At 47.3% G+C, this 25,057-nt stretch overlaps 1 protein-coding gene across 4 annotated transcripts; it reads right to left on the bottom strand.

The window, feature by feature from the left end:
* Positions 1-7,235: 7,235 nt before the first annotated feature.
* Positions 7,236-14,464, bottom strand: LOC146752750 (hydroxysteroid dehydrogenase-like protein 2). Of its 4 annotated transcripts, XR_014940363.1 has the most exons (7): positions 14,378-14,464; positions 12,749-12,867; positions 12,088-12,186; positions 9,638-9,727; positions 8,609-8,755; positions 7,923-8,051; positions 7,360-7,546 (listed from the first exon to the last, which is right to left on the bottom strand). XR_014940363.1 is itself a non-coding variant. In XM_085531256.1 (6 exons), the coding sequence occupies exons 1-6, from the start codon at positions 14,392-14,394 to the stop codon at positions 7,434-7,436; spliced, it is 624 nt and encodes a 207-aa protein (XP_085387382.1). In that variant the 5' UTR covers positions 14,395-14,453; the 3' UTR covers positions 7,236-7,433. The 4 variants fall into 4 exon arrangements, 2 of the variants coding, with proteins under 2 accessions (XP_085387382.1, XP_085387383.1); XM_085531256.1 differs by lacking the exon at positions 9,638-9,727 and having other exon boundaries at positions 7,236-7,546; positions 14,378-14,453; XM_085531257.1 differs by lacking the exons at positions 7,360-7,546; positions 7,923-8,051 and adding an exon at positions 10,209-10,403 and having other exon boundaries at positions 8,639-8,755; positions 14,378-14,453.
* Between the last annotated feature and the right edge of the window lie 10,593 nt (positions 14,465-25,057).

The raw sequence follows: 25,057 nt of genomic DNA, 5'->3' as shown, positions 1-25,057 counted from the left end.
AGATCTATGGGGCAGGAGCTGCTGTGAGGCTGATGAGGGTCACATCTATGGGCCAGGAATTGCTGTGGGGTAGATATGGCTCATATCAATGGAGCAGGAGATGCTGTGGGGCAGATCTATGGGGCAGAAGCTGCTGTTGGGTATATTTGAGTCAGATGTATGGGGCAGGAGCTGCTATGGGGAGATGTGAATCTGATCTATGGGGCAGGAGCTGCTGTGGGACAGATCTATGGCACAGGAGCTGATGTGGGGCTGATATGGGTCAGATCTATGGGGAAGGAGCTGCTGTGGGGCAGATGTGGGTCAGATCTATGGGGCAGGAGCTGCTGTGGGGCTGAAGTGGGTCAGATCTATGGGGCAGGAGCTACTGTGGGGTAGATGTGGGTCTGATCTATGGGGCAGGAGCTGCTGTGTGGCTGATGTGTGTCAGATCTATGGGGCAGGAGCTGCTGTGTGGCTGATGTGTGTCAGATCTATGGGGCAGGAGCTGCTGTGGGGCAGATGTGGGTCAGATCTATGGGTCAGGAGCTGCTGTGGGGCAGATGTGGTTCAGATCTATGGGGCAGGAGCTGCTGTGGAGATGATTTGGTTCAGAACTATGGGTCAGGAACTGCTATGTGACAGATGTGGGTGAGAGATTTTGAACAGGAGCTGCTGTGGGGCTTCGGTGAATCAGATCTATAGGGCAGGAGCTCATGTGGGGCAGATGTGGGTCAGATCTATGGAAAGGAGCTACTGTGGGTCTGATGAGGGTCAGATCTATGGGGCAGGAGCTGCTGTGGTGCTGATGTGGTTAAGATCGATGAGACAGGAGCTGCTGTGGGGCAGATGTGGGTCAGATCTATGGGGTAGGTGCTGCTGTGGAGCTGATGTTGGTCAGATCTATGGGGCAGGAGCTGCTGTGGGTCAGATCTATGGGGCAGGATCTGCTGTGGGTCATATGTGGGTCAGATCTATGAGTTAGGAGCTGCTGTGGGTCAGATCTATGGGGCAGGAGCTGCTAAGGGGCACATGTGGGTCAGATCTCTGAGGCAGGGGCTGAGGTGGGTCATACCTATGGGGCAGGAGCTGCTGTGGGGCTGATGTGGGTCAGATCTACAGAACAGTTGCTGCTGTGGGGCTTATGTGGGTCAGATCGATAGGGAAGGAGCTGCTGTGGGGCAGGTGTGTGTCATATCTATGGGGCAGGAGCTGCTGTGGGGCTGGTGTGGGTCAGATCAATGGGGCAGGTGCTGGTGTGGGGCTGATGTGGGTCAGATCTATGGGGCAGGAGCTGGTGTGGGGCTGATTTGTGTCAGATCTATGGGGCAGGAGCTGCTGTGGGGTAGTTGTGGGTCAGATCTATGGGGCAGGATCTGCTCTGGGGCACATGTGAGTGAGATCTACGGGGCAGGAGCTGCTGTGGGGTAGATGTTGGTCAGATCTATGGGGCAGGAGTAGCTGTGGGGCATATGTGAGTCAGATGTATGGGGCAGGAGCTGCTGTGGGGTAGTTGTGGGTCAGATCTATCGGGCAGTATCTGCTCTGGGGCACATGTGAGTGAGATCTATGGGGCAGGAGCTGCTGTAGTGCAGATGTGGGTCAGATCTATGGGACAGGAGGTGCGGTGGTGCACATGTGGGTCAGATCTATAGACCAGGAGCTGCTGTGCGGCTGATGTGGATAAGGTCTATGGGGCAGGAGCTGCTCTGGGGCACATGTTGGTCAGATCTATGGGGCAGGAGCTGCTGTGGGTCAGATCTACTGGGCAGGAGCTGCTGTGGGGCAGATGTGGGTCAGATCTATGGGGCAGGAGCTCCTGTGGGGCACATGTATATCAGATCTTTGGGGCAGGAGCAGTTGTGGGGATGATGTGTGTCAGATCTACGGAACAGGTGCTGCTGTGGGTTTATGTGGGACAGATCTATAGGGAAGGAGCTGCTGTGGAGCTGATGTTGGTTAGATCTATGGGGCAGGAGCTGCTGTGGGGCCTATGTGGGTCAGATCTGTGGGACAGGAGCTGCTGTGTGGCTCATGTGGTTGAGATCTATGGGGCAGGAGCTGCTGTGGGGGTAATGTGTGTCAGATTTATGGGGCTGGAGCTTCTGTGGGGTAGATGTGGGTCAGATCTATGGGACTGGAGCTGCTGTGGGTCTGATGGGGGCTAGATCTATGGGGCAGGAGCTGCTGTGGGGGTGATGTGTGTCAGATCTATGGGGCAGGAGATGCTATGGCGCTGATGTTGGTAAGATCTATGGGGCAGGAGCTGCTGTGGGGTAGATGTGGGTCTGATCTATGGGGCAGGAGCTGTTGTGGGTCCGATGTGGGTCAGATCTATGGGGCGGGAGCTGTTCTGGGGCAGATGTGGGTCAGATCTATGTGGCAGGAGCAGCTGTCGGTCAGATCTATGGGGTTCGAGCTCCTAAGGGGCAGATGTGGGTCAGATCTATGGGGCAGGAGATGCTGTGGGGCTGATGTGGGTCAGATCTATGGGGCAGGAGCTGTTGTGTGGCTGATGAGGGTCAGATCTATTGGGCAGGAGCTGCTGTGGTGCTGATGTGGTTAAGATCTATGAGACAGGAGCTGCTGTGGGGCAGATGTGGGTCAGATCTATGGGGCAGTTGCTGCTGTGGGGCAGTCGTTGGTCAGATCTATGGGAGAGGTGTTGCTGTCGTGCTGATGTGGGTCAGATCAATTTGGCAGGAGCTGCTGTGTGTCAGATGTGGGTCAGATCTATGGGGCAGGAACAGCTGTGGTGCTGATATGGGTCAGATCTATGGGGCTGGAGCTGCTGTGGGGCAGATCTGTGGGACAGGAGCTGCTCTGGGGTAGATGTGGGTCGGATCTATGGGGCTGGAGCTGCTGTGGTGCTGATATGGGTCAGATCTATGGGGCTGGAGCTGCTGTGTGGCTGATGGGGATGAGATCACAGAATCACAGAATCGCAGAATCACAGAATGACCCAGGTTGGAAGGGACCTCATGGATCATGAAGAACAAACCCCCCTGCCTGGCAGGGCCACCAAACATACACCTTTACTAGATCAGGTTGCCCAGGGCCCTGTCCAACCTGGCCCTGAACACCCCCAGGGACGGGGCATCCACAACCTCCCTGGGCAGCCCGTTCCAGGGCCTAACCACTCTCCTAGTAAACAACTTTTCCCCTAACATCCAACCTAAATCTTCCCTCTTTCAACTTAAATCAGTTTCCCCTAGTCCTGCTATTATCAGCCCTTTCCAAGAGTTTACTCCCCTCCTGGGAGTAAGTTCCCTTCAGGTACTGAAAGGCTGCAATGAGGTCACCCCGCAACCTTCTCTTCTCCAGGCTGAACAAACCCAACTCCCTCAGCCTGTCCTCATAGGGGAGGTGCTCCAGCCCCCTGATCATCTTTGTGGCCCTCCTCTGGACCCTTTCCAAAATCTCCATGTCTTTTTTGTACTGAGGGCTCCACACCTGGACACGGTACAACAGATGGGGCCTCACAAGAGCAGAGTAGAGAGGGACGATCACCTCCCTATCCCTGCTGACCACCCCTCTCCTGATGGAGCCCAGGATCCCATTTGCTTTCCGGGCTGCCAGAGCGCACTGCTGGCTCATGTTGAGTTTCTCATCCATCAGGACCCCCAGGTCCTTCTCTGCTGAGCTGCTCTCAAGGACCACTCCTCCCAGCCTGTACAGGTGCCTGGGGTTCTTCCAACCTAAGTGCAAAACCTTGCACTTTGCCGTGTTGAACCTCATTAGGTTCACTCAGGCCCACCTTTCAAGCCTGTCAAGGTCCCTCTGAATGGCATTCCTTCAACTGCACCACTCAGCTTAGTGTCATCATGCACACACACCCATGTGGACAAATTCTGTATAATCATCTCCTCACTTTGGTGATAAAATCTCCCCGAAGAAGGATCCTGCAGCTCCACCATGGAACCTTCTAACTGAGGAAGAGGACCTTTGGTGAAGAAAAGAGCACTTGGGCAGTATGAGTCTCCAAGCACATGTGCTTCGTGTCTCCAGGCTGCTGCTGAGACCCAAAGGTGCTGAAAATCCATATAACTACCTTCACTTTTGCAGTATGACTGAATTAGGCACAGAAATATGGATAAAAGAGGCATTAAAATCAGAGCAGTTGGCCTTCAAGGCACACAGCTTTCAAAATGGCTTGGAGAGCAGAGCAAACTCTTTGCAAGTAACTATTACCACACAGTTCCATTTGGCTAAGTCAAAACATGCGCATTCTATTCGAGTATGATGATCTTTACATGCAGTTTATAACTGTAAAAAGGTATGTTTCAACTTGGGGAGAGGGGAGCTGTGGTGAGAGCCATGGTTTGGAATCCTTCAGGGTCAGCATGCTTATCTGTGAGTCTGAGGGAGACGCCTCCAGGCCAAAGCAGGTGCTACAGAGAGAAAGGTTTGACACAAATGGTTTTATTTGACTGCTAGAGACAAATGAGTAGGAAGAAGCTATGATTTCTTTGCTGACTGCTGGTAAATCAGAACTGCAGACTGTAGGAGAGCTTAAAGGAGCAGTAGTAGGAGTGTGAATGAATGCTCTCTGTTCTGCACTAGGATGGATGTGTGACCAGCATGACATACCAATCTTCCACTCCCAAATCATGCTTTCCTGGAGGGCCTTCAAAACACTCTCACTGAGCCAAAAAAGACACTTTCTGGGCAGGGAAGGTCCCCAGAATGCCCATAGCCCCACCTGAGCACCTGACACTGGCACTCTGCCTGCCTCACTGAGCCTCTTTGTATTTTCACCTCTGCCCAGCATCATGTAGAAGGGCTGCCAAGGGCTGTGTGCCTGCATGCTCCCCTTGTGACAGCATTGTGTTGTAGGTGCCAACAAAGGGAAAGCACGGACAGTGCAAAGTAGCTGATAATTGCATTAAATGGGACTGTTTTGGCAGCACTTTGATTGTGTGCTGAACATACTTACACGGATCTTCATTAATTTAGGGGCTGAAGAGAGGCTGCAGCTCATTGCACAACATTCAGAGGTTCCCTCCCACATGCAAACGCATCTTTTGAAAAGCCAAGCCTTGATCTCCTTTGAGGTACCTTAGAAAATGTAACTGCAGTGGATCTGCTGAAGCTGAATTACTTGTGGAGAGAACATATTACATGTCTTCCCTTAGATCTAGTCACTAGTTATCTCACATGTGCTGTTGTATTAGACAGAAAAAGCACAAAATGGTGTACTTCCTCTTGTTCCAAAGGAAGTGACAGTCGTTATTCTTTCCAGCAAATGTAATTGCATCAATTGTTTCTCACACAATACTCACAATTAAGGTTTCCAAAAGAACAGCTAAACTATAAAGCAGAGGGGAGCTGTTATTCACAGGTGTTGGATTAGATCTAATTTATGAGTGTAGCAGAAGCTACTTAGATGCGGGTGCTTAAAGCACATTCCTTCCTCCTATATTCTGAAAGAATACTTAGACCACTCAAAGATATTTCAATACCCTGAGCTTTTCCTGGAAATGCTTGAATATGGCGTAGGCAAACGAGAGATAAAGGAGAATCTTATAGCACAGGCAGATGACTAATGATGGTGCAAGCCATAAAAAAACACAGGACTACTAACAAGGGAATGGAGATCAGCTGAGTAACCAAAAGAACAGGGTTTCAAATATTCATTTTTACACAAATGCAATTGTGATAGAGTAGGTGCATTATTCCGAGGGAAGGCAGAAAGTGAGATAGAGTAAAAGCTCTGCACTGTGCTGGTCACAGCACATTCAGCATTTTGCAAGCAGCTCCCAGCTGCATAGAATTGAGCAACACACCCATGAGCAGCCCACAGCACTGCAGGTGCTGCTGCCCTGCTGCCACCTACAGGTTGTGCTTAACAGTACTACTATATGTGAATACTTATGCTGCAGCTCTCTCCAGCTCCTCCAGATCTGAGCAAGACTGGATCAAAGAAGGGTAAGGTGCCCTGTTTTTTGAGGCAGCAAGGTTTTTTATTCACAGGGGAAAAGAGGTGTAGTCCAACATGAACATGTGCCTCTAAAATCTTTGTCAGTCTTCAAGGGAGGGAGCTGGAATTTCATCTGATTAATTTTTCCCCACTCTCAGTTCTCAGGAGGGTCACCGGCTGAGGAACTGGCAAAACTCTTTTCCCATTTTGTTTTCAACCTTTACCTTTTGTCAGCTCACTCTGCATCTTCTAGATCCCAGCCACCCCCAGTTTCCAAACACACCACCTTCTCACCCATCCTCTGCTCATACATGAGGTACCGCCAGCTGATGTTTATTCAGCTCAGAGAACAGCAGCGTATCTAACGGTCTTTAGTTATTAACACAAAAATCTTACCATGTGCTCACACCAAGACAATCTGGTACCATCACCCTTTCAGGTCATGCAGCAAAGCACTTGTTTGACTGCTTTTGAAAGATTCTTTTTCTTGCACTATCCCCTCAATACTCTTCATGTTATCTAGATGAGAACAAGCCACATCTGCTTACATCTCCTTCCAGATGTAACAGCCCTGGCAATCCTAAGGCATACTTCCTGATTGCACTGCTGCAACCAGCATTACACATACAGTATTGCATAATGTAGCCAAGTGTGGGAACAACCACACAGCCACAGGCAAGCTGTCACCTCAAAAGGAAAGTTCCTTCATGTTTTTCATGGCGCTGGGACTGCAGAGTGCATAAGTGAATTCAACATTCTCTGTATTATTACCAGAATTCAACAGGGATGGAACCTTTACAGCACAAATAATTTTGTTTGAACCCAGGCTTTGAAGACTATAAACTATTTGACCATTGCACGAGTTAGAAAATAAATTCTAAGTCTTGAAATATTCTCTACATACTTAGGAGTAAAATGCCCTACATTTTGAGCAGTTCTGTTGGCAACACTGTGAGGTTGCTACCTCTGGCTTTGCACGTGCTCTTGAACCAGGAGGAGGATCTGTGCTCTTGTCCACTTAGAGAGCATTTGTGCTTTTTCTCATGAGTTTCCATTCTTTCCATGCTAAAGAGGGAAGGTGATGTGCCTGTAAACATGTTGTAGTTTAAACCTTCTGGTGCTGCACGCAGGTGCTGTGGGAGGGATTACCTTGTTTGTGGCAGTCTGGGCTGGGGGTGTGTTTGTGTGAAGATCTGCAAGGTGATATTTGCTCCTCCCAGACTTCTTATGGGACATGCACGCATGCAAGCAAATATGTAAAAGAAAACCCACTTCAGGTGTGTTGCATTGCTCCAAAGGAGTGTAAGAAAGGAAAACACCACTTACATAATAGAAGTATTCTCAAGAAGAAATTGTTTAATCACAAACACCTTTCAGTCTTAATAAAACTAAATTAGATCTTCTCTAACAGATCAGCATTTTATCCACAGTTGTTATACACACAAATAAAGAGAAAAAAGTAGATTATCGTTTTAAAATGTAGCATTGCTATTATAAAAGAAAGGCTGGATGTTCTGCTGGTACAGCTTCTCCCTCACAGTTTAGCATTAAACTGTGTCAGCATCTTCTCTAGCTTCAATGCTAGTGCCATGTTACCTTTAATCCTTAATTTTCCTGACATGAAGGCCATGGTTGGCTTTAGTTTACCTAAAAAGAAGACACAGAATCATCAGGAAAAGGAAAGGAACTGGAGATTGCAATATCATATAGTAGTTACTTTGCTACCAAATTCTACTGTAAAAGCATCAGAAAAGAGGTTCAACAGATTGACTGGATGCTTTCTGAAGCTACGCTCTGAAAAGTTCAATAGCTACTGAACAAAGCAGTAGATATTTTTATTATAAAATCATGGACTCACAGAGTGACTTACGTTGGAAGGGAATTTAAAGGCCATGCACTTCCAGCTACAGCTCATCCAATTCCAAGACCACAAAGAGAGGTGAGCCTGTCAGCTCATCCATCAGCAAGATGTTTCCTGCCACCAGTAGCTGCCTCAGTTCTGCCAAACCCGTTTGTTACTCACCAGTGAACATCTTCACAAAGTCGCCACTCGACATGCTCATCACAACATCAGCTGCTGCAGGAGGCTTCCCAAACCCAGCACTCCCACTGCTGGTTTTCAGGTCAAGGTACCAAGTGCCTCCTTCATCACCTGAGTGGAACAGGGAGAACCTGTGGCAGCACCACAAGGACTGATGTGCCCTGCCCTTTGCTACCCCCGCCTGCTTTTCTCTCCCATCTTCGTGCTAGACGTGCTGGAGGTGCTGTGCCAGAAGCTGCCCCGCGCTCTCTGTGCAGACAAGGTCAGCCCCAGCAGATGCCCCACAGTGCCACAGTGTCAGGGGACAAGGCAGTGGCTGCTGGTGGAGCTGGAGGCAGCAGGGGTTTGGAACAGAACTACCATGCTAGCAAACAGAACTACGGCCAGCAGGGTGACACAGCAGAAATGAAACACCAGGAAAACACACCACAGTCCCCAAAAGAGCAGCACATGCTGCTGATGCAGAAAGCATCTCCCTGTGACAACAGCAGCAGGGTAAATCCCACATGTGCTGAAGTTGGCTCTGAAAGGCAGCATCTTACAGAGCACACCCAAAGATGTCCCTGTTCCTAGACCAGTTATAAAAGACAAGTATTTACATGTGAAAATACAGACTGACTCTTGCTAGAAAAGTGAGCATTTGAGAATTTTACAAGTGATGGTCTTACCTGACAATTCAAACTGAAAGACGCCCTGCGTGGATTTCACTATTTCTTTATTGAGTTCTCCCTGAATAACTCTGAATGTTTCTGCAACAGGCCCTGCTGAAGCTGATTCTTTATTAAGCTTGGCTCCACCTGATGCCTGTGAAGCACCTAAAAGAAACAGATGGATTCTCTGTAAAATGCTGGAACGCTCTATCTCACTTATCTTTCTAAGAATATATATGTTTTCAGCAGTTCTTCTGCAAAAGCTTCTCAGGTGTGAATCAATTCACTACTTTAATCAGCAACTTTCTACACTGCAGTGAATGTGCTCATTTAACATTAAGAAAGAGCATTTGCAATTTATAAGGCATGTAATGCTTAGCAGCCCCTAAAAGCCACGCAGAAGGTCAGTGTATCAGGAAATAATTATTCTACTCAGTGAATTGCTACTGTGTTGGAGATCTGGGCAGTTGGCAGTATCAGTTCCTGGCAGAAAAGTCTAAGTGCGCACTCACAAATAGTATTTTCAAGGGAACTGGGCTCTTTTCAAACTTAGCCTCTTTCTTTCCTATATTTGTTTTGGCACTCCTATAAAACATATTCAGTATTACTATTTGCCCTCCAATAGAAACATCACTATTCTGAAAAAGTGAACCTGATGCTTTTGTAAAAAAACAACTTCTCTATTTCATCTTGTAGACATTCACATCATGTACGACTGTGAGAACTTCATGTAGGAATAGAAGCTTCTCAAGTTCTCACACTGCAAGAAAGATGTAACACTCCTGCAAAATATGCTGATTGCTTGTGATTTTTTTACAGCAATATTTACTCATAATCTTCATACCACTTAACTCTGGTGGTAAAAAGCAAAAAGGTTGTTCAAAACAAGGTGCTGATTATGAACTGTGAAAGTTGCAGACACTAAAGTCACTTCCATAAATCAAACAGCCCAAATACAAGAGATTTTGCCACATAGCTTGAATGTAGTCCAAAAGTAACTTGAAATAGAGGAGGCATTCATTATCATCACAAATAATCGACATGTACATGCAGAGGTTGCCCTTCCACGGCCTTCTGATTATGTGGCTGTCATGTCAGTTTCAGCATCCAAGAAGAAGTCAGGCATCAGGGGGTGACCTAAAGGGGAGTTGAACAATAACAGTAAGCCCAAGTAAGGGTGAACAGCACAAACAGGAATCCATTCTGAAGGCAACAGCACCTCAATTTACCAGTAAATGAACTACAGGTTGAAAGAAGACGAGGTGACATGTTTAGGTTCTGGTACATTTAAAATCAGACCCAGAAGCCTCTTACAAATCCAGTCAGAAACATCTGAAGATGAAGAAACACTATCTCACTATTCGGTAAATAGTAATACATGCGCTTGTGGTGCAGGTCTATTTTCTTTTTGCTAATGGGTTTAAAATGTATATATATATATATATATTTATATAGGCATTGATTATTAGAGCCTCAGTGGACTATTATGTGCTTTCCCAGAATCCACATTCTCAAACGTGAGGCAAAGCATCTTTTGACTGAGTCAAAGGAATATATCCATATTTCCCATATGGCCTTCCTTCCTTCGCAAACTTCTCATTTTAAAGATCTCTTTTACCTGGTGCAATTGCATAGACATCAAAATCCTTAACGCCTTCTTCTCTCAGTAGAACTTCATCAATAATGAAGTTTCCAGTGAAAGTTTTCGGCTTTGTTAAAATGCAATATGCAGCATCTGCAATTATGTCAGTTTTTCTGCACTGCTTCTCTATTCCGGATCCTCCCAGCATATCCATAGCAGCTGTATGTATGGCTGGAAAATTCAGAGGACAGGAAATTACAAGTTTAACACTAATGACATCACATACTCATCTCTTTGGCAAATGCATAAACTTTATTCTCCTCTCACATGAAAGTAAATCATGAGAAGACTAAACTGTGAAATACCATCAACCAGCGAAGAATGGTCAACCAGCAAACAATCCTCAAAGTGTAAAGATTCCCTTACTTGAAAAGTATTAAAGGAACCAAAAGAGGAATAAAGGGAAGAACTCCTTGTAATATTCATATTATTCAATGCTTCTATCAATACTTTCCACACAAAGACTTCCTCTGGCTTTATTCAGGACATGAAAAACTAACAGGACAACTATCTTTCTCAAAGTGAACGTGCATCAGCAATTAACATTTTCTGCAGCCATTACCATACTGAAAATCTCAATTTTAGCCCCACAATAACTTGTGAGATAACAAAGTGACTCTAAGTTAAAGATGAGAAACCCAATAGCACAAACTCAAACTTTTCCTGGCTTATGCTCCTCTACTTTCACATTACAGCCAATATTATTGTTCTAAATATAGCAAAACTATGGGCAAAGACTGATATGAAAAACCATCTACTGTCCTGCAATCTGCACATCCTTCCATTTCATATTTCATATTTCATACAAAGTGCTGCTGGTTTTCCATTAATTCATACATACAGCATCTTCCACTTTGACCCTGAAGTACCTCTACTACTCATTCACACTCTTACATCCTTTTGGCAGGCTACCTCTTTCACTTTTAGTTAAATCGAGAGCTCGTAACATCTCACTATCAGCATATTTTCTTGTTTCAAGGAGCTGGATGAACCAATAGAACCATACTAGCACAGTGTTAATCTCCAGCATTGAAGCTGATCACATATATATGATGTTCTTTAAATTAAAAACTTTGTAATTGTAATGTAGATACTACAGAAGTCACCTCTCTCACTCTCTAAAGTAGTTAACTTTTGTTTTGGCAGATAAACCTTTCAAAACAACATTTTTCTTCCTAGACTGAACATTACAAACTTTTATACTTCAGAACATGAACAGTTTTCATCAAGGAAACACTGATACATACAAATTTTGAAAGCTCACTTGCTGCTTCTAATGCTTTCAAGACACTGGTCTCTTTGTTCAGCAGCTACCAAACCTTCAACAGCAGCCCTGGTCCTCACTGACCCATGGACAATAAACTGGAGCTAGTATAAGATGGGCACACCAAGTTATTTTTCTGCTATGCGGCCCTTCAGTGTGCTGTGACTTGCAAGAAGTGTTGGATGGTTGTGTGAAAAAGCAATTGATTTCCCACTCAGCCAAAACTTTTTTTTTTTTTACATCTACAGAGGTACATATCTTGTCAGCTTCATCTATTTCCTGGCAATCTAACTAGCTGGGGATTCTAAATATTGACATAAATGTCCAATACTACTCAGGGATGGTGTGCAAACCAAAGTTTGAGTCATGTTGAAAGGAGCAGTGACAAGACAGGAGAAAAAGCAGAATGTGCTCAGGCTGAAGGCAAGTTTAAGTGAAAACAGGAAGGCAACAGTGAGAACTAGGAAAGAAAGCCAATACCCACACAACATCTTTGATCACAAAAAAATACACAGAAGTGCTCGGTGTTCTGAATCAGTCCTAAATAAGACCACCTGTATAGGACAAAACACAACAATTCAAAATAATCACCTGTTTTAGGCCATAAAGCATTGACAGCAACTTCTCCTTTAAATTCTTCTGCCATTCCCAAGACACACATGGACATGCCATATTTACAAATTGTGTAGGCTACAAAAAGCACACAAAAATCCCATATTTAGTAGGATACATATTTAGTCTACACATAGAATTTTACTTTTGAAGGATGTAAGTCACGGAAAAATCAACTTTCTGGGGTCAAAGCATCATCTTCCTAGAGTACAGAAACTCTCCCAGCTCCTACCACCCCCTTCAGATACAAACTGACCCTTTTACATGAGTATTGAATTGGGGAGGGAAAAAAAAAGGAAAAAAGCACGTTGTAAATCCTTTTTGTATACTCTGAGAAGGGGATGTTGCAGAGAAGGAACATGGACCTGCAAGAGGAGTTTAACCATGTTCCAAGTGTTGAAGTTTAAAAGATAATCCACAGGTTTAAGATGAGCAACATATGTTCTAGCCCAAAGATGCAATTGGGGCCTCCTTCACTCCTCAAAGATAATTTCTATTTAAAAAGACAGCAATGAGCTTTATCGCTATCAAATCAAATGTAGAAGCATAGAGAAAAAAAGATTTTGCCTTCCTATCTCTATTGGGAATAGAAAACATGGTGTAGTATTAAGAAATCCTATGAAAAACTCTTAACTCTTACCTGCAGAACCTTCTTGGAAATATAAGCCTTTCACCACCACTGAAGACTTTTTGTACAATAATCCAAGGCTGCCCACAACAGAACTGCTGCATTCTCCAAAAGCAGAAAAGGAGTGACTTCTAAAAACAACAAAACCAACCAATTCTAACGTTTTGATACTCAGTGCAGCTCTCTGTAATTTAATTCTTTTGGCCCTCTGAACACAGAGGACCAGTAGCTCAACACGCTGTAAAGGCAAAGTCCAGGATCACAATCCCAATGCAGGGTGCCAAAGACAAGAGCCAAAAATCAGATTTTCAAAAATGACCATGATTTTCCTTAAGGCTTTCACAGTAAAACTCAGTTTGCAAGTAACTGCATTTAACCCAATAAATCCCCACAAGTCTGTCCAACCAACCAGCAGGCTGACACAGCTGTGCAAACGACTTGTGACTGAGCCCCTGTGTACAAAGGTGTCACACAGAGTGGAAGCACCAGTGAGATAAAAAGGAACTGGGAATATTGCATGAGCATATCAGCACAGTGTGAGGAGAACCAAAGTTCACCTGCAGCTGAGACTTGCAAGGGAAGCCAGTGGCAACTTGTTTATCTGCTATAATGTGGGTAGGAAGAGCATGAACAAGGGAAAGGCGTTGCTGAGTGGCATGGGTGATTCAGTGAGAGCAGACACTGGTAGTGCCTTGCTTAGGAACATGGTTTACCAGGACATGAGAAACTAGCCATAGATGAGAGGTAATCTTAGAACTTGGAAGGTTGGAAAAGACAATATAGTCCAACCTTCAACCCATCCCCACTATGGCCACTAAACCATGTCCTTCAGTGCCACATCTAAACCCTTCCTGAACGTCACCAGGGATGGTGACTTCACCACTTCCCTGGGCAGCATGTTCCAATGCATCATCAATCTCAGTAGGTAAAATCAAGCCTGGTGAACCTGATTGACTTCTGTGATAGAATGAAAGGATTTGAGGCCAAAGTGATAACAGCTGACACCATTCACATTAGCAAGGCTTTCATTACCATCTCTCAAAATACTTTTGTATCCAAGTAAATACATAATAGTCTGGATGGTTGAACAGCCTAAGGGGTAAGAGAAATGTTAACTGGACAGGTTCAGGGAGTTAGAATCATGCAGGTGGGCTCCTTTTGCAGCAGGCACGGCCGCAACCAGGGCAGCCCACAGGCTGCACCGTGGGCGCTTTCTGCACTCGTACAGGATCTCATGACTACTGCTTGCAACACACGGGAACGAATAAGGTCAACGTATGTCCCCGTTCATTAGCAGCGCAGAAATAACGCCGCAGCAGTCACTCAATTCAGATTCCACAGCACACCCACAGCCGCACTTTGCCCTCCGGACGTGCACACAGCTCGGCCCGTGAGCAAACAGCACCGAGCGGGACTCCGGGTCCAACCCAGCCGCTCCGGGGCCACCGTGCCTGGCCGCGGCCTCCACCCCGCGTCCCATCGCCCTCAAGGGGCTGCGGAGCACGCGTCTGTCCCTCCGCCCGGCCCCGGCCCCGGCCCCGGCCCCAGCCCCGGCCCCGGCCCCAGCTCTGCCCTGGCAGCTCCTGTGGCTCGGAGCTCATGGCCCCGCCGAAGGAAGGAGGAAAGCCCAGGTCGCCTTACCCAGTGTTGGGCAGCATGGCGGCACGGCCATGGGGCGGCTGTCGGCTCGGCACGGGACGCGCTCCCCGCTCACACCGCCCTCTGCGCAGCCGCGGCCCGGGGAGCCGGGCGGAGCCAGGGCCGAGCGGGGCGGGATGAGGGGCGGGTGATGGAAGTATCGGGATGAGTTCCCTGCGGGAGTACACCTCGTTCAACCAAGCCAAAGCCTTGCACGTTTTCACTGACAAAATTAAAATCGCATCTGAGATCTCGCCCTCAAGGAAAGGACTGAATGACCAAACTGAAGTGACAACTGAAACGATTTATTATTGAAACAACCTGTCCTTATAACTATCGGTCTATCCACTACCACCTCGGGCCACTATGCGGGCGCCGACATGACCCCACTGCAGGGTGCTCACTCGTCATCTTCATCACTGTCATCTTCATCGGTGCGCAGCCAGCAGCCTTCCTCTACCCAGACAGAGCTGGTGAAAGGTGGGCGCTGCGGGTCCTCCCAAGGCTCCCACTCCTCTGGCATCACCGTGACTTCATGCTGTATGTTCACCGTGAGCGATAAGGAGTGGAAAAGCAGGCCAGCCTCAGGAGCACGCTGCTCTTGCTCTCTTGGGCGCCAGGGAAGTTCCTGCAGTGCTGGGTTGCGTGGCAAGCTGTCTCCCATGTAAGATGAAGCGGTGAATGACAAGGAAGTAGAAATGTCTCCAGGGCTCCAGCCGCTGTTTGGTGGCAGCAGGGACGGGTCCAGAGGCTGGTTCATTCCCCAAGCTGCTGCAGCACGCATTGGCCGGCTGTAAGAGGCTCGAGCTCGGCGTCGGCTGCGGTTTCTCCTTCGGCGCTTGGGAGGCCGGGGTCCCCTGGCTGCAGCCGCCTGGGTGCCGGCTGCCGGACCCGCTGCCTGCAGGCAGCCCCTGCGGGAGCAGGAGCAGCAGCAGCAGCAGGAGCAGCAGCAGGGGCCTGTCTCGGCTCTCCTTCTCCGGGCAGATCTCGGCCTGCGCTGCTCGAGGAGCCGAGAGCTCTCTCCTCTAAAGTCTGGGTTCCAGTTGACGAGAGGCTGCAAAAGGCAAAGGAGAAGAGTCAGTTGTTATCACCTTGCGCTTGAAAGACAGCAAGGTACAGGAGATTTTCAATTGCTAAAGACGGACATGGGAGTGAGCAGCATCACGAGCCGATCCTTGATCACCTCTTGCAGGGTGGGAGCGTCTTTGCTCAGTCCAATTGAAGTTTGTCCTTGCAGACATTTCTGCAACAAAGCGGTTTTCGCTGTGCCACTCGGCAAGTGAAATCCTTCTGAACACCCTGGGGGTTCTGATGGGGTGTCATTGTGATGGCACGTGTTTGTGATGGGGGCTTTGGCCACTCCCAACATGGAGTCACGATGATCACCCCAAGGTGATGCTCGGCCCTTTTCACCAGAGCTGTGCTCTGTCCTTTCATCCCCATCTTGTCTCAATGCAGTGCTGCTTATAAATCAGATTATAAATCAGATATAATTCCATGGGCTTTTCTGAACTCTCATGATCTGCAAACAAGAAGAGAGCAAGAGTTTCTACTGCTTTGTCCAGTATTTAATGAAATGTTCATCTCTGATCTGTGGTTTCATCTCAGTTTAAAGCTGGTTCTTTTTTTGCCTGTTTAAATGTACAAAGTATTTGTTGAGCGAGGGTCAAATCGCAGCTTTTACAATGTTGAGTTCTGGCCATGTTTTGGATCTGTGATATCCACATTTACTGCCATTCAAATCATTCCTCAGTTCCCTTCAGCAAAACTTTGGAACAGAGCAATTAAACATGAGGCAAAGTGACAAAAAGCAAAACATAAAACACATACATAAAAATGTTATTCAACAAGTAAAGTAACTGTTATGGGTTAGCCCTCAGCTGTACCTTCAGAAATGGCCTGGAAAAGCACATTCTTTTTCAGTCAGTCAGCCTCCTTGATGATGATTCTCTTTCTTCTTATTTAGAGACTTAAAGCCATCCCTGTCTTTCCTCACATGGCTTCCTAACATTGCATCTGTGTTAGGAAAGCTGGGATTTAAATGTGATGCAGTATTTGAAATGAGGCTGGAAAAGGTGCTGCCTTCAAACCTTGGGAGGAAAGCATTACTAACAGAATATTGGCCTCTCATACCACGCATCTACAAAATGCCCGTCCTCATTTTGACTTGACATGGTGTAAGCATGAATAAGATGTGGATCTCTAAGAGAAGACGTAACTAAATCCTGCTGCAGTGCCCAGCAAGGAGAACATTTTTTCTGTAATGACTGTGTATAATGACTCAAAGAGAAGACATATAACAGTATTTCTTTATGTTTTGTGAATAATACTTCTTTTGGTTTTCACCTTTTCTGCAGATAGCAAACTGTCCTCTGTTACTGTGAGATGTATGCCACCTAACTGAACGTGATTTTGCTGGAGATGCATCCAGAGCAGAACAAAGCTGTCTCTGGCTGCCCCCTGTGTTTTCCCCTCTCCATTAAAGCAGTAGTTCATCCTGTGGGATGAAAGCTTACTGTGCTGCCCTGGGGGATAGTGATTGTGAATGGCAACTGTGTCAGGGCTGTGTCTGGCTGCTTGTGTGGTTGTACACATGTTTAGAGGGGAGAGAGGACAGGACTGTCATATCCATATATAAGCCATTATGGATTCGAGCCCAATGGAACAAGAAATTCAGTAGCAATAGACAAGGAAAAACAGAAAGATGGAATCTTTGTTTTCTGATGATGTGTTTATGCTATACTGCTTATCCAGGGATGAGCATGTGTCCTAGAGGCAGCATCATGGGAACATAGACAGGTATCCCACCACCTTCCACTCAGGTCCTCAGTGCTGTGCTGTGGGATATTGTGGGAGCTGATGGTGCTGACTATGAGGGGTACTTGATCCTTGCATTACAAATTTTCATGTGGTGCCATTCTTGGACTTTATGCTCTAAACAGACAAGGCTGAACAATGTGCCAGTCTGCTCTGCACTGTAAGGACAAACCCCACAGTGGGTGCTAAAATTCTTCTGGACATTTGCATTCCACAGGATTTTTACATGAGTGTAGAAATGCTCTGCTTATAAATCCGTTCCTCAGGTCACAGCTTTTGTAAAAAAGAAGTGACTAAACAAACTTGTTGCCCTGTTATCAGAAACTGAAGAAAAACTTCAGATTCTTTTAGTGGCCGTTCCAGTTAATAAGTGAAAGAAAACCAGCTCTAAGGCCTGTGTAAAATACAGGCGCTATCTGCATGGTGCTGAAGGTAATGAACGACGCTGATTGCTAACTGTACCAAGAAGAAAAGGTAAGCTCAGCCTTCAAGTCCCCACGGGCTCTGTTTCGATGACCTCTTTCATTTCATCAGCTCCACTGGCACGTTTTTTTCCCAGCCTGAGTAGGGAAAAATCCAGCTATGTGTGTGTGCCAGCAGAGGGAGCGCTCAGCACACGAGATTGAATCACGGAATATCCCGATTTGGAAGGGGCTCTCAAGGATCATAGAACCACAGAATAGTTGGGTTGGAAGGGACCTCAGGGCCCACCCAACCCCTGCCATGGGAGCGCTGCTACCCAGCAGGTCAGGTTAGAACAGGGCCATCCAACCTGGCTGACCCCTTTACTTTAACCCTTTGAGGCTGATCTGTCAGCCCATGGTTCACCCATATTTTGCCTGGATTTTATTTATTGTGGTGGTGGCCCAAATGTGGTTTGACTCCCCACCCCCAGTTTCTTTTAAGGCTAGGGCCCCTACTTGTTCTTAGGCTCGTGGCTGGATTCTCTGACACATGCTGAGAGAGCTTGACATGCATTTACTACATATTTCCTACATTTAAAGTCAATGATTGACGGGATTAACAGACTACAAGCTGTGAAAGCTGAAAGGAATGAGGGTTTATTTAAAGCAATCAGTAGATAAAGCTTATCTTTGTTATAGGTAACATTCCTTTTCCATCAGTAACTCAGTGGTGCAAATGTAAGCTGAAAAGTAGAGAAACAAAATCTGTCCCTCTCAAAGAACTAGCATAGATTTCTCACAACTTATAAGCCAATATGATAAACTGAAAAGGCCAGATTTTTTATTTCTCTACTCATTGGTGTTTCTGCACATCTCATTATTTAAAGGGACTCTTCCTTGCTCAAGTATGATGGTCTTCTGAGTTCCCAACCTGAAGTCATGGCTGTGTGGTACCCTCCTGCACCAGCTCTGCTTTGGGGTCTGGCAGTTCCTTCTGTAACTGCCTCCTGCCATTCCCACCTGGAGATTATGCTAAAGAATGGAGAGGGAACTTTGCAAATGAGTGAGGACAGTAGCACAGCACCTCCTGAGAAAGGCTTACTTCCACAGACTTTTATTGGTGGGCTGCACACATCAGCTTGATGTTACCTTAAGGAAATGAGAAAGTGAAGAGAAGGGACAACTGCACAGTAGACAGCCAAGAAACAAAGCCATGTAGTCCCCAGAGGATTTTCTTCTCCAGTGTCAGCAAGTAGTAAGGATGAGGAAGGTGACAATAACTCTTCTTGTCAGACTTTTCCCTCTGTTAGCAAGGGAAAATGAGGAAGAAAAGTGTATGCATTTCCTCCATAGCAGAATAAAGCTTAAGCAAGGCAACCTCTGTGCAGGAAAACAAAAAAATCTTCTCTTGTATTTCCTTAATGTGAACAGTACCTTCTAGCTTTCCCCCTTACTTTCTCCCACTGATAGGAACCACATGGCATGAGCACTAGTTTGTGGAACACACCTTTTTCATCAATGGATGAAGTTTTATCAGGGTGGAGGATAACTGCCACATCATTATTTCCAGTTGTAATCTTTGTCCTAAGGGTGTGTTAGCATGTGTGGGATGTGGTACTGGGAGACTACAGAGCACAAAGTTCTGGATCTTTTTTCCCTATAAATATGAACTGTACTCCATAAAAACGCTTTGTCCAGAAGGTTGTTTTCAGCTATTTCTTCATAAGCTGAGAGCTTGCTTTTTTATTATTATTAATTTTTGTTTTTATTTATTTATTTATTTATTGGGAGGGGGGAGGGGGAAAGAAAGCATTAATGTGATATGGGGGAATGCAGAGATTCAGACTTTGGAGTAAAAGGAGAATACTGAAGGCCACATCTATTCACCAAAAACCACATCTCTCAGAACTCCAAGTTTACCAGGCCCAAAATGGAGGGAATAAAAGATTAATGCTGTTGCCTCATTCAAAACTGGGAAGAGACAAGCCCAGATGGCTCGTTTTCTTATTTTCTTTGCCAAAGGAATAAGTGTTACACTGCTGTTTACTGTTAAACACATCCTAACTAAGCAATGTCCTATGTTTGTGTTTATCATTTTGATTGCTGTCATTTTCCTTTCTTTGTAGAAAGGGAGAGACCCTAACAGAGTGAGGTTTTCTCCATAGGAAATGAACCCTGCTCCAAGAATTCTGCAGCCTGAACAGATGTGACGCACAAGACAAGTTTGTCAGCCTATTACAAATGGGCAGTTGCCTGAAGGACTGCAAATGGCCCTGGGATTTCTGTGACAGAACTGAAAATCAGCCCCTCAGCAGCCCAGCTTTGTCACCACAGACTTTCAGCCCTTCCCTCTGCCTTTCTGTCGGTGCAGCAACTGGCTAAGCCTGAGCTCTCTAAAGCATCTTATAGAACAGTACATCTGCGCTCACAGGTCAGCAGTAGGAGGGCAGAAGTGGAAGGACTGTGGGTCTGCCATAGCATCTGTGCATCACTCATTGATAGCTAATCCAATTCTGAACAGAGGATCTCACACTTAGCAACGCAAGAGGGCTAAGAGAATGATCCAGTTCCACATTCTTAGTGTTGTGAAGCACACTAGGGAATAACTTGGGGAGACAGCCTGGAGACCCAAGTGTCAGGGTTTCTTAAACATAGAAAACAGCCTATTGTACTTATCTGACACATAAAAATTACACATTGCACATTCTTACTAACGTCAGCCAAATATCCATTCTATAATTAGCATATATTCACACTGCCAGATCCCCTGCTTTCTTTCAAGTGGTTTTCTTGTTGAGCTGTTATTACACAGTTTTTAATCATATTCATTGTACAGGCTCTCGTTTAATTTACCCTGCATTACCTGTGTATGTCTGCCTTGTGACAGCTGACACATACCTGCTGTGACCACAGATATTTCATGTCCCACCAAAACCCAGGGGTCTCTCCCATCATTATTTACCTTCCCAGCACAAAGAGGGAGCTGCCATCAAACTAAGAAGGGAATGATGAACCATACTCCTGCCCTTGTTACCCATTCCTGTAGGGTAATAAAGAAGATGGTTACCCTAAGGAAACTCTGCCATACTCTTCATGTGCAGCTCATCAGGAACTTTTCTGACTCCTATTTCATATTTTCCAGATTAGTATTTTTTGCCTGTAAGACATTCATGTTATTCATCTAAAGCAGAAGTCATTTTCAGTCCTGAAAGGGGCTCGTTCTTCACACTTTAGAACATTTTTCTATGAGCTTTGTCTTCCAGACAAATACTGAAGAAATCAGAAATATTTTCTGTATAGCAGCAGTTTATATTCTGACTTATGGTGCACTGTCAATCTCCTTTGTCCTTCCACAAGAGAAAGCAACTGGAACAGGTTACTTTGTGTGGTAAAAGCGTAAGGAGAGCTGAAAATGAGACTTCTTGGACTTTAAGGAGCCACAAGAAGAGCCTAGAAAGTGAATGACATTCATGACTCTGAACATTTAGGTGGACACCAGGGGAGCAAAATCCTTCCTACTGTAAGAGACGAGCAAGTCCAAGACCTCCTCATAAGACTGGATATGTCCAAGTCCATGGGGCAGGATGACGTGCTTCCCAGAGTCATGAGGGAGCTGGTTGATACGCTCACCCAGCCATTCTCCACCGTATTTGAAAAGTCATGGCTGTCAGAAGAAGGCAGGAGAAGTCCCTGGGGTCTGGAAAAGGGAAACATCACTCCCAGTTTTTAGAAAGGCAGGAAGGAAATCACATGGGAAACTACAGGCCAGTGAGCCTTACCTCTGTGCCTGGGAAGATCATGGAGCTGTTCCTCATGGAAGAAATGTGGAGAACGATTTGGAGGTTCTGGTGGACAAAAAGATGGACATGAACCAGCAGTGTGTGCTTGCAGTCTGGAAGACCAACTGTATCCACAGAGAAGTGGCAGCATGGAGAAGTACGCTCTTGCTCCCCTCCACTCTGCCTTCATGAGTCCCCATCTGCAGTACTGTGTCCAGATCTGGAGCCCACAGCACAAGAAAGGTGCAGAGCTTCTGGATTAGCTCTAGAGGAAGGTCAGAATGATAATTAGAGGTCTAGAGCACATCTCCTGTGAATAAAGAGAGGAGAATTAGGCTACATGTTAGGTTAGATACTAGGGGGAAACTTTTTCAGACAGAGGGTGGTGAGGCAATGGCACAGGCTGCCCAGAGATGCTGTAGATGTGAGTTACCAACAGTGGAGTCTGGGAAGGACAAGAATCTTCCATTAATCGGTGACTGCTGGAAGGCGACAAAAATAGTGCTCTGCATTACAGTAGTTGAATTCCTGTTCCTCAAATTGTCCCACACTGCCTTCTATTTAGGAAACAAGCTCAGGGCACTCCTTGCCTCATTGCTCCTTTTAATTCAGACCTGCTGCTTCCTACAGGACCAGAAAGACGTCTGCTTAAACACTTGCGTAAGCCTGCCCTGCCCCAGTCAGGCAGAGTAGTATTTGCAACGCCAAACCATAGCAACCTTAATGCAGATGGCTGCACCCTCAAGCTTCTCTGCCTGAATCAGGCTTCTTGTGGTCTTGTGTCCTCCATTGCTGTTCCAGCAGGGAAGACGCCCCAGACCCTTGTGGATCCCTTATACTTTCTGTGCCTTGGTTTCTAGCCTGTGTAGGAGGGATGTAGGACAGAGTGTTGAGCAGGAGACAACCAGATGCTGCGGCGATCGACTGGCAGAGAAGGACCAAAGTACTTCAAAGGTGGGTAGATGTGGATCAGATCTATGGGGCAGGAGGTGCTGTGGTGCTGAGGGGGGTCAGATCTATGGTGCTGGAGCTGCTGTGGGGCTGATGGGGGATAGATCAATTGGGCAGGATCTGCTGTGGGGCTGATGTCGGTCTGATCTATGGGGCAGGATCTGTTGTGGGTCAGATGTATGGGGCAGGAGATGCAGTGGGGCAGATGTGGATCAGATCTTTGGGGCAGGAGCTGCTCTGGTGCACATGTGAGTCAGATCTATGGGGCAGGAGCTTCTGTGGGGCAGATGTGGGTCTGATCTATGGGGCATGAGCAGCTGTGGGGCAGATGTGGGTCAGATCTATGGGGCATGAGCTGCTGTGGGGCACATGTGGATCAGATCTATGGGGCAGGAGTTGCTGTGGAGCTGCTGTGGGTAAGATATATGGGGTAGGAGCTGCTGTAGGGCTGATTGGGGTCAGATCTATTGTGCAGGACCAGCTCTGGGGTATATGTGTGTCAGATCTATGGGGCAGGAAATGCTGTGGGGCTGATTGCAGTAAGATCTATAGGGCAGGAGCTGCTGTGAGGCAGATGTGGGTCAGATCTATTGGGAAGGATCTGCTGTGGGGTAGAGGTGGGACTGATCTATTGGGCAGGAGCTGCTGTGGGGCTGATGAGGGTCAGATCTATGGAGCAGGAGCAGCTGTGGGGCACATGTGGGTCAGGTCTATGGGACAGGTTCTGCTGTGGGGCTAATTGGGGTATGATCTATTGAGGCAGGAGCTGCTGTGGGTCAGATCTACGGGGCAGGAGCTGCTGTGGGGTTGCTGTGGGTCAGATCTATGGGGCAGGAGCTGCTATGGGGCACATGTGTATCAGATCTATGGGGCAGGAGCTGTTGTGGGGCACATGTGGGTCAGATCGATGGGGCAGGAGATGCTGTGGTGCACATGTGGGTCAGATCTATGGGGCAGGAGCTGCTGTGGGGCAGATATGGTTCATATCTATGGGGCGGGAGCTGCTGTGGCTCAGATCTATGTGGCAGGAGCTGCTGTGGGGCAAATGTGGATCAGATCTGTGGGGCAGGAGCTGCTGTGGGGCAGATCTATGGGACAGGAGATGCTCTGGGGCACATGTGGGTCAGATTAATGGGGAAACGCTGCTGTGGGGATGATGTTGCTCAGATCTATGGGGCAGGAGCTGCTCTGGGTCAGATGTGGGTCAGATATATGGGGCAGGAGCTGCTGTGGGGCTCATGTATGGGACAGGAGCTGCTCTGGGGCACATGTGGGTCAGATCTGTAGGGCAGGAGCTGCTGTGAAGCAGATGTGGGTCTGATCTATAGGGCAGGAGCTGCAGTTGGGCAGATGTGGTTCAGATCTATGGGGCAGGAGCTGCTGTAGGGCTGATTGGGGTCAGATCTATTGGGCAGAAGGTGCTCTGGGGATGATGTGGTTCAGATCTATGGGACAGGATCTGCTATGGGGCAGATGTTGGTCATATATATGGGGCAGGAGATGCTGTGTGTCTGATGAGGGTCATATCAATGGGGCAGGAGATGCTGTGGGTTAGATCTTTGGGTCAGGATCAGCTGTAAGGCTGTAGGGGGTCAGATCTATGGGGCAGTAGCTTCTCTGGGGCTGATGTGGGTCAGATCTAAGAGGCAAATCAGCTGTGGGGCAGGCGTGAGTCAGATCTATGGGGCAGGAGCTTCTTTGGGGCTCTTGTGGGTCAGATCTATGGGGCAGGAGTTGCTGTGGGGCAGATGTGGGTCTGATCTATGGGGCAGGAGCTGCTGTGGGTCAGATCTATGGGGCAGGAGTTGCTGTGGGGCACATGTGGGTCAGATCTATGGGGCTGGAGCAGCTGTGGGTCTGATGAGGGTCATATCAATGGGGAAGGAGATGCTGTGGGTTAGATCTATGGGGCAGAAGCTGCTGTCGGTCATATGTGAGTCAGATCTATGGGGCAGGAGCTGCTGTTGGTCAGATGTGGGTCAGATCTATGGGGCAGGAGCTGCTGTGGGGCTGATGTTGGTCAGATCTATGGGGCAGGAGCTGCTGTGAGGCTGATGAGGGTCACATCTATGGGCCAGGTATTGCTATACATCTGACTCACATATGCCCGAAAGCAGCTTCTGCCCCATAGATCTAACCCACAGCAACAGCTACCCCATTGATATGACCCACATCTGCCCCACAGCAGCTGCTTCCCAATAGATATGAACCACATGTGCCCCACAGCTTCTCCTGCCCCATATATCTGACACACAGCAGCTCCTGCCCCATAGATCAGACCCACATCTGCCCCACAGCAGCTCCTGCCCCATAGATCTGACCCACATCAGCCCGACAGCAGCTCCTGCCCCATAGATCTTACCCACGTCTACCCCACAGCAGCTCCTGCCCTACAGATCTGACCCATATCAGCCCCACAGCAGCTCCTGACACATAGATCTGACCCAGATCAGCTCCAGCCTTAGAGGTCTGACCCCCATCAGTCCCACAAGAGCTCCTGCCCCATAGATCTGACCTACATCTGCCCCACAGCAGCTCCTGCCCCATAGATCTGACCCACATCTACCCCACAGCAGCTCCTGCCCCATAGATCTTACCCAGATGTGCCCGAGAGCAGAGCCTGTCCCATAGATCTGCCCCACAGCAGCTCCTGCCCCATAGATCTGACACACATCAGCCCCACACCAGCTCCTGCCCCATAGATCTGACCCACATCAGCCCCACAGCAGCTC

Source organism: Coturnix japonica, unplaced genomic scaffold, assembly GCF_054131305.1.
Source record: "Coturnix japonica strain WE unplaced genomic scaffold, WE-NBRP24 Scf041, whole genome shotgun sequence".
NCBI classification, from domain to species: domain Eukaryota; kingdom Metazoa; phylum Chordata; class Aves; order Galliformes; family Phasianidae; genus Coturnix; species Coturnix japonica.
This window is presented reverse-complemented; position numbering and strand designations above follow the sequence as displayed.

Excerpts from the sequence above, each read along its gene's own strand:
- LOC146752750 (XM_085531256.1), bottom strand. Across the intron at positions 12,187-12,748 it reads TTTCCAAGAAGGTTCTGCAG|CCTACACAATTTGTAAATAT; the intron begins GTAAGAGTTAAG and ends TGCTTTTTGTAG. Across the intron at positions 8,756-12,087 it reads TGCTTTATGGCCTAAAACAG|GTGCTTCACAGGCATCAGGT; the intron begins GTGATTATTTTG and ends TGTTTCTTTTAG.